The following is a 15,132-nucleotide window of genomic DNA, read 5'->3' as shown; positions in this document are numbered from 1 at the left end:
TATACCCCATTTCACCTCTGTCACCATATCCTAGGAATATGCATTTGTGAGACTTAGGAACAAGGTTTATGCGCATTTCCCTGCGTATGTGCACGTACGCAACGCAACCAAACACTCTCAAGTGCTTGTATGACGGAGGCTTCCCTGTCCATACTTCTTCTGGCACTTTCCCACCAAGCCTCATGTTAGGTGACCTGTTTATAAGGTGAACGGCTGTCATAACAGCTTCAGCCCAAAAACCATGAGGTAATGCAGCATGTGACAACATAGAACGGACCTTCTCCTGAATGGTCCTGTTCATCCTCTCTGCTGTCCCGTTTTGTGGAGGATCATAAGGAGTAGAGAGCTCCCTCTTGATGCCTTTAGCAACAGTATTTTGCCCCTCTCAAAGAAAGCTGAGGCATCTCACATACATCTGTATGCACAAGCTCTAACTGAGCATCTTTCTGTCCAAGAGCTTTCTTGTGGGGGCACTGCAGTTGCCTGCCATATATACAATGCTCACAAAACTGAAAACTTGAAAACTTTAGAGAAGGCAAGTAACCCAAACGAGACAATTGCTCCATTCCCTTGACACTCATGTGTCCCAACCGGCTATGCCACATAGAGATTTCCGGCAGCTCGGTTGCATTTACATTAGCATGGTGACAAACACCTGCATGCATGAAATAAAGAGTGTCCACCTTAGAGCCTCTGGCAACAACCAGTGAGCCCTTACAAATCTTCCACTTTCCACGACCAAATGTGGTAACATAATCAGCATCATCAAGCTATCCAGTAGAAAGCAGGTTCTTCTTGATCTCAGGCACATGCCTGACATCATGGAGCATAAGCTGTGAGCCATCTGAAAACACAAGCCTCACATCACCTCTGCCAAGAATCTTGCATGCATGGTTATCACCCAAATAAACCACTCCTTCATTGCCAGCAGTATACCTGACAAACAAGTCTCTGCAACCTGTGACATGAAAGGAGGCACCTGAATCAATGATCCATGAGTGCATACCATGACCACCTGTAAGAAGTGAATGGGCATCATTTGAAGACGTAAATAGGACCTCATCCTCACTGCCACCTGCATGTGACACATTGATTTCTTCAATCTTGACTCCACTTTTGCCCTTTGGCTTTACATCTTTGGCTTCATCTTTCTCTGTCTTTGCCTTTTCCCTTTTCCTTTTGATCATTTTTCCATTTTTAGCATTGCTTTTTAATGTGTCCCTTCTTGCCACAATAATGGCATTCCAAATCCTTTTTGGAGCGAGACTTGCTCCTTCCCCGTTCTTGGCTTTTTCCCCTTTGCTGGGATCTCCCACGTGCATTCATTGCATTGGACTTTCCAACAGAGTTGTTTTTCCTGTTCATCTCTTCTTGAAGAAGAGCACCCTCAACATCTGCATATGACAGCATAGCATGCGAATTGCTAGTGGCTGTCCTGAATGTGTCCCAACTCTCTAGCAAAGTGCATAAGAGAAAAGTGGCTTTGAACTCATCGTCCATTGCCAACTTTTGATTAATGACCTGGCTGACAATACCATTAAACTCATTTAGATGGGCTGTCATAGACGCCCCTTCCTTCATCTGAAGACCTATGAGTTTCTTCAACCAATACACTTTGCTTGAGGCACTTTGTTGGGCATACAAGTCCTGCAATCTCTGCCACATTCCCCAAGCTGTCTTCTCTTCACGAATGCTGAAAAGTAATGAGTCTGACACAAACAACATGATAGTAGATCTTGCCAGCTCATCCATATCTTCCCACTCTTCAGCAGTAAGAGAAGCGGGTTTTACACCCCTTTCTTTGATAGGCTTGTGCTGCTTTTTCTGGAGCAACACATTGTAGCACTGGGTTTGCCAAATATCATAATTATGCGAGCCTTCAAGCTTCTTGATGTGAAGCAATGAAGAGCTCTCACCTGTGGTTGCCATAGCAATATGCAACCTGTCAATGCCTGACTCCCTGCAAAATGTGCAAACACTGCACCAAAAGCACACAAAGTGCTCACAGTTGTTCTCCCAAGCTTTATCTCCCACTGGGGAAGCACAAATGCAACTTTTCTCCCACTTTATGTGATGAAATCACCAAAATCTGGTTGCTGCAGATTTAGGACAACACCTTAAATGTGCTCTGTTGCCCTTCCAAAGTACTGTACAACAGTACCAATTGCTCACAAATGATGTACCAAACCTGTACCGGCAAGTACAGCAGCTGAAATTGAACCTTTTTCTCACTCAAATCAGTGTACAGCCATGCCAAAACATGCACAAAGCTGTGCCAAATCTGTACCAGCAGGTACAGTAGCAATAAATGCTCTCCTGGCTGTCCAAATGAGTGAAAATCAGACTTTTACAGTCCCGAACACTGCATACAACAGTCCCGAACAGAAATTGGGCAAAATCCCCTTCACTGCAAGCTGATTTTTGAGGATTCAAGGCATAAATGTCTTGCCTGCTGCTTTGCCAAGCTTAACAAGCATAAAATCTTGAAAAACCCCTTGATTTAAGATCAATTGCTGATCATACATGGTACATTGACGCACATGAAGGCATCCAGAGTCTTCACGATGCTTCCCCCTGGCCACATATACATTTAATACATGAAAGCCCCTTGATTTACAGGCACATTGAGTGCTTGTAAGGCATCAACACATTTTCCACAGCATCAAATGCAATTGCCTGCATGCAAATCAATCCAATCGGCACAAAAGCCCCTTGATTTGCACTGCAATTTGCTGCAAATTTTGCAAATCAATACAATCGGCACAAAAGCCCCTTGATTTGCACTGCAATTTGCTGCAATTTTGCCCAAATGTGCGATTTCTCACATCATACAGCATGTATGAGTGCTTAATTGCACAATTACATCAAAAGCCCCAAATTTCGACATCCAATTTCCTGCAAATTGATCCTGATTGTGACCAATGTCACCCAATTTTGCCAATTTTGCTCAGAAATTGAGCAATTCGACACCTGTACCTGCTCAATTGATTGAATTGATAAGAAATTCCCAAAATTGAAGGCAAATACCTCTTAATTTTTTGAATTTCTTTGATCTGCAGGCTGAATTTCAGTTGTTGCAGGAGAAAGGGGGGGGCACGTCTGATGCTGGTGCTGCGTCGGATGCTGCTGCTGATTGTACGGAGCTTCTGGGAGCTACTGACGGGTGCTGTGCTGGAGCTGATGTTGCTGAATGGCTGCGTGGCTGAAGCTGTGTGTTAAGACGCGATGGGGAAGAGGAGGCCTCTCCGCTGGGACGCCCACGGGTGGATGCAGCACCACCTTCTCCTTCGTTTGGTGGCTTCTTGCTGCCGCCCGCTACCACGTGGTCACGTGTTCGTTCACCGCCGCCTTCACCTGCGTGTGCTGACTCATAGACATGTTCGCTCGACTACCTGCAAGCGACTGGTTCATCGCCTGAGTATGGACACCCGCCACCGACTTCGCCTGGTAGCCTTCGCCGTGTAGCGCTACACGCGTTGCTTGTTGACGTCGCCTTGTGAATAACGATCCCCAGCCTGCACCACGCATGCGCTTATCAGCCCGGTGGTCTTACGCCGTCTAACGCCCAGCGCTACACGCTTTTTTTGGACCAACGCCTCAACGCCTGCTGTGCGCTGGAACTCCACGCTCATGTATTCGCCTGGTGGCCAGCGGTCGACCAACGCTTCTTTGTTACACTTTAAGGCCACCAGCGCCTTGCTGCTTACACAGACAGCCTAGCGTTCAACACAAGCAGCACAAGCCTTGATTTGCTACCTAAGCCAGGAGAGAAATCAGCGCCTGCACCTTCTTCTCCTCTACAGCAAATTCGACACAACCATTGTTGGAAGTTCAGGCTCTGATACCAGTTGTGTTGGATGATTAGAATTAGGGTTAGAGTTCATTCATGTGGGAGACATACACAGAGAAGAACAAGGGAGAGAGAGAGAGAGAGTTGTGGGGATAAGTCAACTCATGATATGAGTGTGTGACTCCCCTATCACACATGTATATTGCACTAGTACACATAGTGCACTTAGTACATTAAAAGTACTAAGTGTACCATGTACTATAACTTATGGGCTTGTACACACTATAAGGGTGGGCATAGTGCCTTTACCCCAACAAGAGAGAGAGAGAGAGAGTTGTATTAACGTCTTCAAAAGAGAGAGAGAGAGAGAGAGAGAGTTGTATTAACGTCTTCAAAAGAGAGAGAGAAATGAAATGAAATGAAATGATATATTAACGTCTTTAGAAGGCCAAAATGACCTATGAGACCAAAAAGGTTACAACAATTGGTGGATCTGATACAATGTCTGTGTAAGGAAAGCTAAAAACAACTAAACAACTAACTGAAACTGAAACAACTATGAGGAAAAGTACGGTACTAGGAACTCCTAATGGATAACATCTGGGAGGAAAACTCCAGCAACAAAGGTAAGCATCATACACATCACTATCCAAAGATGTCTCTCATCGGTCGATGGCGGATATCCTCAATATCCTCACACAGAGAGAGAGAGAGAGAGAGAGAGAGAGAGAGAGTTGTATTAACATCTTCAAAAGGCCAAAATGACCTGTGAGACCAAAAGGTTACATCATATCCATGAGGTACATCATCCTGAGTACAAAATAGTAATAAAGAAAAAAACCAAAATCTAGAACTTTAAAATCTGATCTAGGTACATGAGCAAAGAGCTCTCATATCACCCTAATACATCCCTCACGAGCCACTGTGACATGGTGCTCAAGGTGGTAAAACTGAGCTGGCACGAGGTCCTACGATGATGGGAGATGATGGCCCGGATCTTCCTCTGGTGGCATGGCCGTGGGCGAGGGCCATGGGGTCTAGGGCGTCAACCTCTGCATAACTCAATGGCTCTATCGAGTGTCACACCTCTCGGCCGAGCTCCTACACTAGCCTCTGGTCTGGGTATGATGGGTGGATCGGCCCTCGGAGTGCTGGTATGGAAGAAGTCGGTGAGAGCTCTCTGTGTTGGTCCTCGAGCAAGTACAGCTGATCTGGATCTCACTAAGGACTCCCTGTAGGCTGTGTCTACGGAGCTCTAGAAGAAAAAGTCCCAGGCATTTCTGACCCGGAAAGCCCACGATCCTGGAAAGTCGTCCGAACCCAGCTCGGAAGAGGCAGTGGAAGTTCAACGTCTTGAAAAGACCTAATGGGTCTATGAGACCAAAAGTGATACAACAGTGTCCATCTAATCTCATCATGGTACAAAAGAAAACAAAGACTAGAGCTATGAGCTAGGAATGTCAAATCCGAGCCATAAGATCCAAACTCGCATCATTATCATCAAAAAGCCTTTGGAGCTAACCCCCCGGTAGGCGGAGGGGGTCATCAAGGATATCAAGCATGGGGGTAGCCCGTAGAAGGTTCTACAAATCAACTGGGTGTGGGAAGGTGGCTCTGTGCCTCTCCAAGATCTCCTCAAGCTGGGACCAAGAGAGAGGGAGAGAGAGAGAGACACCAAGAGAGAGATGACTTATTGACTGGTGATGAAACCCTTCACAAGTACATGCTTTTGTAGGCTAGTAGCCTTATCTTTTGACCCATAGATCTATCCCAGTGCCTACCCTAACACAAGAGGGGGTTACACTTCAGCGCGCTGCGGACCTCCGAGCTAGACGGAGACCGAGAGCACTATGCTACCAGACTCCCAGACTACATCAAAGGGAGATCACAAAGATACGGGCTCAACATCAGCACCGTATCCAGGAGCGGCTAGCTCACTTACACTCACCCCCAGAGATCATGCTCCGAGATTTTTTGCCTCGCCATCGCCTATGTATCACATATCACACCCCCTTTATGGTACTGGTTGGAGCTAGACAGATCTGCATTGCATTCTAGTATACCCTACGCATATAGGTTGCATACTGAGCCTCTAGCAGTACTGCTCCATCCATCACCCCCCCCCCACTAGCTCAGTACTTTCATAGTTTATTTCATGTTCATTTTGTCCTTTTTTTTCTGGACATTGACATTGACAGTTGTACATTGATTTGTCTCATAGGTCGAGTTCAGCCTCTAGTAGACGTTAATACAGCTTTCTTTCTTTCTTTCTTTCTTTCTCTCTCTCTCTCGCACACACACACACAATACCAATGACACATGGTGCACACATCTTATCCTCTCATAAGAGGGTGTTCACACCCTAGAAGGGTGTTCACACACACACATAGCCTTGAATCCTAACATTTAGTTATCTTGCTTATGCTCGTGCCTCATGCCACAACCCACTAAGCTGGACGATAAGACAGTTTCTGGGAAGCAAGGAGTATAGACTCTACCATATGACCACAAAGCCGATTTGGTGAATAGATTGTACATATGTTTTTTTGTGGAAAACTCAATCCAGCCCATGCTTGCATGCAAAAAACAGCAGTCATTGGACATATTTGATTCACTTCTACCTTTGTACAATTTGGGTTCACCATTTATGGAGCAATCAAGTGCTCACCAGTGTGCTGAACTTTAACTCCCAACAGCGGCAAATCAGCATCCATCGGCTGAAAATCATGACATGTTACAGCCCACAGATCAGCCCATTGATAAGGGTGTTGTGAAGGATGGAGTGAATGAGGAACGGGTCCATCCATTCAAGAGTCCAAAAGGGTGCCGAGATGGCTGTCGGACACACTACATAATAGTAAAATCATAGCTCCTTCGTCTAGCAAGACACGTGCAGGTTCTCATTATGCATCTAGTTATCATGTGGACCATACTCTCATTTTCAGCACATGCAATGACGAGGAACTTGTTTCCTTTGAGGAAGCACAGGAGAATGATCACTGGTTGTGTACCACGTAGGATGAGTATGACTCAATCCTGAAGAAAGACACTTGGTATTTGGCAGATTTGCTTTATTGCAAGAAGGCCATTGGTACAAAGTGGGTTTTCAAGCTCAAGCTTTAAGGCTGGTGGTACTACCATTAGGTGTATCATCGCATTGGCAGCACATCATGGTTGGCATGTACATCATATGGACATCAAGATGACATTCATGAACAGTGATTTACATGAGGTCAATGTATCTCAACCTCATGGATTTGTTCAGAAGGGTCAGGAGAGCAAAGTGTGCAAGTTATGGAAGGCATTGTATGGCCTCAAGCAAGCATCTAGAGCACGGTATGAGAAGATTCATGCATACTTGATTTCCCTTGGGTTGTAAAATAGTCCAACTGAGAGTACCCTCTATGTCAAGAGGGTATATGTTGATGACATGCTCGTCACAGCCCTTGATGATGAGAAGAGATCAACCTTAAAGGCTGAAATACTGAAATACATGCATCATTTAAAATGACATATTTAAGCCTGTTGAATTACTATTTATTCAGTTTCTTCAGCGTGATGATGGCATTGTCATGCCAATAGGAAAACTATGATAGTCCAACTGCTAGTCCATGGAATTTAATCACTATGACTTCATTTCAGATATTCCTTTAACTCAATAAGATCATGATATCAAGCGGTCACAATTCATTCCCTGTGATAATCCTCAAGGCTCTCAAAGTTGTCTGCTTGTGCATACAACGCACTGATAATGTCCAATGCCCCGCCCCACCCCCCGCCCCCTTCCCCCCCTATTCCCCTTTTCCCTGTGATTTTTCCAGGGCAGCTGCTTTACAGCAGGAGCAAAATTTAGAAAATATTGTATACTCCCTGGCTGCTGTTGTTGTGTAGTGCATCTAAAAAAAGTACGGAGTTAACTCCTGGCTGAACCCTGCTGTGCATCAAGCGGTCGCAATTCACTCCCTGTGATAATCCTCAAGGCTTTTGAAGCTGTCTGCTTGTCCGTACAACACAGTGATAAGGTCCTGCTTCCCCTTTTCCCTGAGATTTTTCCAGGGCAGCTGCTTTACAGCAGGAGCAAAATCTAGAAAATGTTGTATACTCCCTGGCTGCTGTTGTTGTGTAGTGCATCTTTAAAAAAAGTATGGAGTTAATTGCTGGCTAAACCCTGCTGTGCATCTGGAGCTGTCACTTACAGAGATAAACAAGCTGCTAAGTTGCTGGTCTGAGCTGCAACGCTGCTAAACTGCTGGAAGGCCAGAGACTGGTGACCATGAGTAACTCGCTGAATTAAGTATCACATATCAAACGTAGAAGCAAAATGAAATAATTCAACATTTATTGGTTACAAAATCTCAAACCACTTTCTATAAAATATAGTTAGTTAAAAGCAAACCAACAATAGAGATGCACAAACTCATTACAGCATACACAAACCAACAGATTTGCTACTCAGTACAACCTTTAACTCACCTTGTATTACATTTTTACTTGGATTCGTTTTCTCAATAGCTGGAATGCAAAATGCTGCAGTTTTCCCAGTTCCATTCTTAGCTCTTGCTAATATATCACTTCCTGTCAAAGCTATCGGTATACTTTCTTCTTGAATTGGAGATGGTCTCTCAAATCCTTTCTCATAGATACCCATCAATAACTCACGCTTCAGAAAGTAATCCTCGAATTCGTTTCCTTTTGTAGCTGTAACATCCTGCAGCATACTAGAGCTTTTATTACCCTTCTGATTTGTATTTTGTCAGATTCTGTTCGTGATAAAAAAGTTAATATATTGAGAATAAAAAGGAAACTACAAGAAAGAGTACCTTAGTCTTGTAGCGTGAGTACAAGAAAGAGTACCTCAGTCTTGTAGCGTGAATCTGGAGCTGGTGCTTTGATTTGTGCTTTCCAATCCTGCAGGCTGTAGAAAGTAGAGAACTTAGCAGCAACATAAGCAATTTAACAGATTACCTACTCTTCTCAAGCAGAATAATCATAAAGCAACAGCATAGCCAAGATTCAAGTAAGGGCTTCAAGAACTCTGCATTCTGCAAGGAGTTCCCTCATGCTTGGACTATCAACATAATCATCCACATTCATAGGCTGGGGATACGAGGAAACATCTAATACAATACTACGAAGATTGGTAAAATTTATGCACAATCCTTTCATCTATGGTGACCACAAACAGCATAAAGATGGGTACACAGAAGGAGACAAGTTCGTTAACTTCTAGAATCTACAAGAGGCCAAAAAATGGTCAAAGAAACCAAATTCCTACAATATAAGAACCTAGAGCATCCCCAAGCATTAGTGAGCTCTTTCACACGTGACAATTGTTGGTCATGTCCACTCCCGGCTAGTTCAGGTGTGAACCCAGCTTACTCACGGGCACTTTTTCCCTGTGACTGGGGACAGGTTTTTTCCCCGTCTGAACACACTATGTGTGTTGGGCACTTAGCCCTAGGCCTTTTAGTACTCACTTGTACTTTCATTTCATACCATTATTGAGTACATCTTTTCCAACACTCACGTTTCTCTGTGCTTGAGGTTGTGTGTGTGTGTGTGTGTGTGCAGGCTAGCTTCCCTCCTACCCAACATTGGTATCAGAGCCTGGTTAAGGTTAGGGTTTACCCACCTACTGCCCTTCAGCCTTGTGCTTCAGCCTATTGCACACTTTACACTCTTATTTTATTTTTTATTTTTTTTAAAACAGTCGTGTTTTCTCTCCTCTCCTGTTGGCGACCCATACCTGCTGCAACAGTCCGTCCGTACGCTCCTCACGACCTGCTACTATACGCCGCCGCTTGCACCGCTGCCATCGCCGCGCCTGTCAGCTCTGTGCGCAACTCCGCTGCCGTCGCTGCTAGATCTGCGTTCGCCACCGCCGCCTGCCCTGCGCCACTCTGCATCGTAGATGTCGACGCCTATCGCCCCTGCATCGCCATCGCCATCGCCATCGCCATCGCCTGTCTGCTTCTGCGCCGCCTGTACCTGCATCGTATGCGTCGCCGCCCGTCGCCCCAACGTCGCCTGCCTGCCTGACGCCGCTTGTACAGTGCTCATCCAGCCCAGATTTGCGCCGCCGTACGACTGTACCTGCGCCTTGTACCGCCTCAGATCTGTGTGCCGCCTCACAACTCAATAGTACCTGCATCTCAGACCCGCCCAAAGCAACTCCAAATCTCAGAACTGTAAGGTTTGAGGGATTTACAAATTTCTGACCTAAAATTGCACATTTTGCCTATTGAAATTTGAGGCTTTTCACCATTGAGCCTGCAATTGCAACATTGACATTGATTTCAGCAGATTTGGTGCATAATTGCACTAGAAATTTGGGGATTTTGCAAAAATTGGCACTATTTTGCATAAATTGGTACTATTTGCAGGCAATTTTGGGTATTACAGGCCCATTTGGTTGGCATTGGGACATTTCTCCCAATTTTTCAGGCACATTTGCTTGGCATTGGGGCATTTGTCCCAATTTTTGGGCATTACAGCATTTGGTACAGGTGGTGACAATCACATTAGCATATTTACAGGTGTGAGCTGATCGTGTTTTTCACGGCACATGTATACATTTGTGGTTTGCTGTAGTATATGTATGCCATTGTGGACACTTTGACAGATTTGCATCATCGTGCAGTACACTCGCAGATTTGGGACATGCATATGTATTTCTAGGAGTTCCTGTCACCATTTGGCCACCCAATTGGTCCACCCGTGCTTTCTTATCATGTATGTACATTGGACTGGTGTCCATGGCAATTGTTTATGCCGGGGATTGATGCCACTCATGTGATACTGTAGACTTGGCTTTCCGTTGTGACTTGTGCCTCCGTGTACATGCCCGGAAATGCTTGGTGGATTGGTGTTCCATTGGGTCTGGTACCTCGTGTACTTGCCTGGAGCACGTCTATTTTGGTATAGTCTCATGAACGGGGATTGTCCACACCAATGTTGCATTGCATAGCATCTTTATGTGCTTGCCTGCAAATGAAATTGCATGCTGTTTTCATGCCTGCATGACCTATGTGTAGTTCCGGGCTAGGGGACGCCCGCCCGTGAACCATGCGTGTGAAACTGTCTGCTGACATGGTTGTGTGGCATGTGAACACGTGGTAAGTATTACCCAATCTAGGCTCAAATAGCCCTGAGGACTTAGCCAATATTTATAAGTGAGTGCGTTCCCACTTCATTAAAGTTTAGGCGCCCAAAAGTCACTCATAAATTATGACCGCTTCCAAGTTCACACTCACTGAGGTCCCGAGGCGGACAAGACTCAATGTCCAGGACCTGATCCCCCCCTTTTACTCATAAATGGGCATCTCCCCATGTCCCTTCACCTAATTGGACCCCAATTCACTTACTTATAAAGAGAAAATTCGTGTTTTCTCTTCATGAAAGTTCACACTCACCAAGGCAGACAAGACTCAATGTCCAACACCTGATCCCCCCCTTTTACTCATAAATGGGCATCTCCCCATGTCCCTTCACCTGATTGGACCCCAATTCACTTACTTATTAAGAGAAAATTCGTGTTTTCTCTTCATGAAGATTTTTGGAGGCTGAAAACTCTGTTTTTCCACCATTTCTCTCCATTTCCAAGCTCTCCATAGCCATACCTAACTTGCTAGGGTGTTTTCCAAGCTTCCAAGAGTGTTTTGTGTTTCCAAGTGCTAATCACTCTCCTACTCACTCCCAATGATTGAAATTCAATAAAACAGCTCTCATTTTTGCTGTAATTTCTGGTCTTTTTGTTGAAAACCCTAATTTCAGCCTTCCTTTCTCAAGTTGAACCATAGGGGAAGCTTTCCCAAGGTTCCCTTCAATCTCTTGAAGACTTTTGTCGTGAAGAAAGACGACAAATCAAAGATCTCAACACTCCAAGGACTTCCATCGCAAAGACTTCCGCTGTCATCGACTCTACTTGCTATTGGTAAGCTTTTATGCTTAAATATGGGAGCAAGTAGCAAGAGGGAGGAACCGGATTACAAGATCACATATCCTGTGTAGTGTTCTCTTGTCCTACGTGCTCTCTTGCAGATTGTTGCTACCATGTGTTGGTGGAACAATAGAGAGCACATGGTAGGGAACATGGGCACTTCAGAGGGTAGTGTGGATTGCAAGTCTACATCGACAACCACTTGTTTGCAATACTGTATTCATAAGCATTGGTATGGAAATCTGGTCAAAAATGCCCATGATACTATGTACTTGATTCTCCCAAGATCAATATACTTTATTTGAGGGAGGGGTCGGCCATTCCGACTCATTGTGTGTCTCTTGTGAATTCAGCAATTTTACTTCTTGTATTTTGAGCAAGTGTCATCAAATTTTAGTGTATTTAAGTGTATTGATTAACATTGTGTTCAACCAAGTTACTTGGTATCAAAGCATACGGTTCTCTTTCACTTCTATCATGAGAGACGATCACCGTGAACACTAGCTATCTCTACACTTAAAACATTATGGACAGCCATACAATGAATGTTGGAGGCTAATACAAGAGGCAGAGACAATGAAATGCATGCCTCCAATGCTTTACAGGATGCGCAAACTCATGTGGTGCACAATAGGGAACATGAATATGTGGGACAGCCGTCCCGTGGCAAAAAGAAGATGCAGAAAGAAGAGTCCATAGTCTTGAGGGCTGAACTTACTCGTATGCAGGCTCTTCTCCATGCACAACAAGAAGAATTGAATCTCTATCGCCGCGAGGATCCATTGGTACATGACCGTTTGAAGGCCAAGAAAGCTGAATCTTATATGGATCATGCAATGGCAATGATTGCTCAAGAGTTGCACATGCAACCGAGGGATGCAGCACGTGCATACTTGGCTCGTACCGAGGATGCATATGTAGAAAAGGCAACCATCCCACATGTCTTGGAATCCCCACAAGTGCCCGAACAAGAACTTATGTCTAAGAGGATGAATCTCCGTGCTATGGGAGAGGAACAATCAGTGACTTCACGCCATGCAGGAATACCTTATGTAGCCCATGAAGAATACAATGTTTATGTCAGTGGTCAAAATGTATGTCAAATGCCATTGCCAGCTGAAAATATGCATGCACAACACATGCAACATGGGCTGCAATTTTTTGTTGGTGCAGGTATTCTTCGTATCTCTCATGCCACTCATGCCTTCGAGTGTGCTCGTGAGGGAGAAGTTATGGCTGAAAATGTATCACTGCATGTTGAGGGGCGGGCACATGTATCTATGCCTTATGCATCACCTTTTGGTCCAAAAATGATACCAGTCACAAGGGCTGTCCCAATGGACAAACATGGGGGAAAACATGTTGAGATGCACACACATGCATCAAAGTCTCCTGACTTCAAAGCAGGAGACAAATCTGTGAAGTTTGACACACATCATGGGGAATATGATGCATCAAAGGCACTTGCTTTTATTGCCCAGTTTGATATTGCTTTCAGTGATGAGGATTTCACCCAGAAATCCATGATCCGGCATGTAAGCATGTTCATGAAAGGCCCCCTTCTGTGGGCATTTCAGCGCTCTCTCTCTCTCTCTCTCTCTCCCTCCCACCCCCCCCCCCGCGCGGCCGGGCCTTTTCGCCCCTCCCCTCTCCCTCGTTTCAACTTTCTCCCACCTTCGGTCTTCCTTGCCCCCCCTTCTCTCTCCTCCGCCTAGCCTCGCCCGCCCCCCCCTTTTTTTTTTCTTTTTCCTTCCCCCTCGCCATCTTCTCCGCTTCTCTCCTTCTGCCCCTCCCGTGCAGGTTGGTTCTTCAGGCTTCAAGGGTTCTTTGCTCTACTACACAAGTTTCAGCCTTTTCTGGCCTTCGCCCTCACGACGACTCCATGGCAACCGCTCCGTCATCCCCAACCAAGGCCGCAGTTGCTTGCATTTTCTTCTCCGAAACAGATTTTCAGGTTCTCGCCACGACAATTGCCTCTCTTGAGGCCTCCACCCTGGTCTGCAAAATTGTTGGTAGCCACCCTGTGCGCGGACAGCTCAGGGGTCTCTTTCAGGCCAGCCTCATTGGCGAACTTGCGAAGATCACCAATATTCACCCTCTGGGGCGCAGATACTACCAGGCAGAATTCTACTCGCCAGCGGCGTCAAATCGGGTCATGCAGCTCAGCTAAGTCCCCTTGCATTGCGTACGACACAAGCCTTCTTTGCACGGTGGCAGCATGGCTTCGATCCAACATCTGACCCACTGGCTAGCATTCTAGGCTTCCCAGTGACAGTTTGTTTTCCAAGCCTTAAGAAGGAGTACCTTCCTCTTCTCCCAGTGATTGGTGGAGCCATTGCGAGAGTGATGGAGTCCCCCCCACTACTGCCTCGGCCCTTCCCCACTACTGCCTCGGCCCTTGGGCAGGCAGCCGAGATTCCATCCCTCCCTATTTGTGTGGCCTCGTCGGAGTCTGTACCGCATTGTATATCTCTTCCTAGCCTCCGAGGCGACCCCATATAGTAGCGCGTGGAGTATTCATGCCTCCCAAGCCAATGATTCATTTGCAGGCAGATGGGCCATTTAGCCAGAGCTTGCCCTCAACGGCAAGCCAAGACGCCGCCTCCAGCGGTTCCTCCCCCCATTTCTCATGGGGATCCTCAACAAGGAGCAGGAAGAGAGACGCCCTCAAGCAGCATAGCCCTAGGCCCCGACTTCGGATGACCCAGCTACCAGCGAGTGGCGAACGGCTGGCCCGCGCCCGGGCCGCCAGACATCACCCGGGCCGAGTGTCGCCACTACGCACGCGAGGCTGGAAGATCTCAGGAGGATTCGGTTCTATTAGAGAACCGTTATGAGCATTTATCTCAGGATTTTCCTGTTGGTGACACACCCTCGCCAATCCCAAAGCGGGCCCCTCTGGCCCCACCAGTATGGCGAATGATCCCTCATCGAGATTCTCCCCCCGACCCCCGTGTTCTGTCCAATGGATCTCTCCCAACAGCACCCCTCCCCCGCCCCTCCGCCCCTCCGCCCTCCCTCACCTCCTCCCCCCCCCCCCCCCCCCCCTCTCTTATCCTTGCTTCGACACCGACTTTACCCACCGCAATTTCCTCCACCCCGCCCTTATCATCCGAGCCCTCCCTCCTCCCCCCTTCTGCCTCTCCCAAGCACTCTCATCGCCCCAACAACCCTCAACCTGGAGCGGAGGTAGCTTGCAGGATCCGTCCGTCGCTTGATCCAAGTCCCGTACAACCCAAACAACAATCAGCACCTCAAATCTGTTATATACACGATGAAAGAGAGAGAGAGAGAGAGAGAGAGAAGCTGTGTAACTCTGTTATATACACGAAAGAAAATCTCGGAATACAATGGGAAGTGTGGGGGCAAGGGGCCATTTTATATGGCCCCAAGCTGCTGGTCG

The 15,132-nt window shown here is 46.4% G+C and overlaps 1 protein-coding gene across 7 annotated transcripts in view; it reads right to left on the bottom strand.

Annotated features, from left to right (window-relative positions):
* The window catches only part of LOC147616417 (DEAD-box ATP-dependent RNA helicase 12-like), a 63,513-nt gene that overhangs the window by 26,977 nt on the left and 21,404 nt on the right, over nucleotides 1-15,132 (bottom strand). For all 7 annotated transcript variants that reach the window (XR_015262494.1, XR_015262495.1, XM_086777494.1 and 4 more), the window contains 2 exons: nucleotides 8,645-8,705; nucleotides 8,264-8,498 (listed from right to left, as the gene is read on the bottom strand). Coding sequence is in view for 5 of the 7 variants with exons in the window: in XM_086777494.1 (XP_086633620.1) it covers nucleotides 8,264-8,498; nucleotides 8,645-8,705 (296 nt within the window). In the remaining 2 variants the exon portion in view is untranslated. The remainder of the gene's footprint in view (nucleotides 1-8,263; nucleotides 8,499-8,644; nucleotides 8,706-15,132) is intronic.

The sequence above is a fragment of the Cibotium barometz genome, chromosome 38 (assembly GCF_041138505.1).
Source record: "Cibotium barometz isolate CiBa-2024 chromosome 38, ASM4113850v1, whole genome shotgun sequence".
Lineage (NCBI taxonomy): Eukaryota > Viridiplantae > Streptophyta > Polypodiopsida > Cyatheales > Cibotiaceae > Cibotium > Cibotium barometz.
The sequence above is the reverse complement of the archived record's forward strand: the minus strand, read 5'-3'. Positions and strand labels throughout refer to the sequence as shown.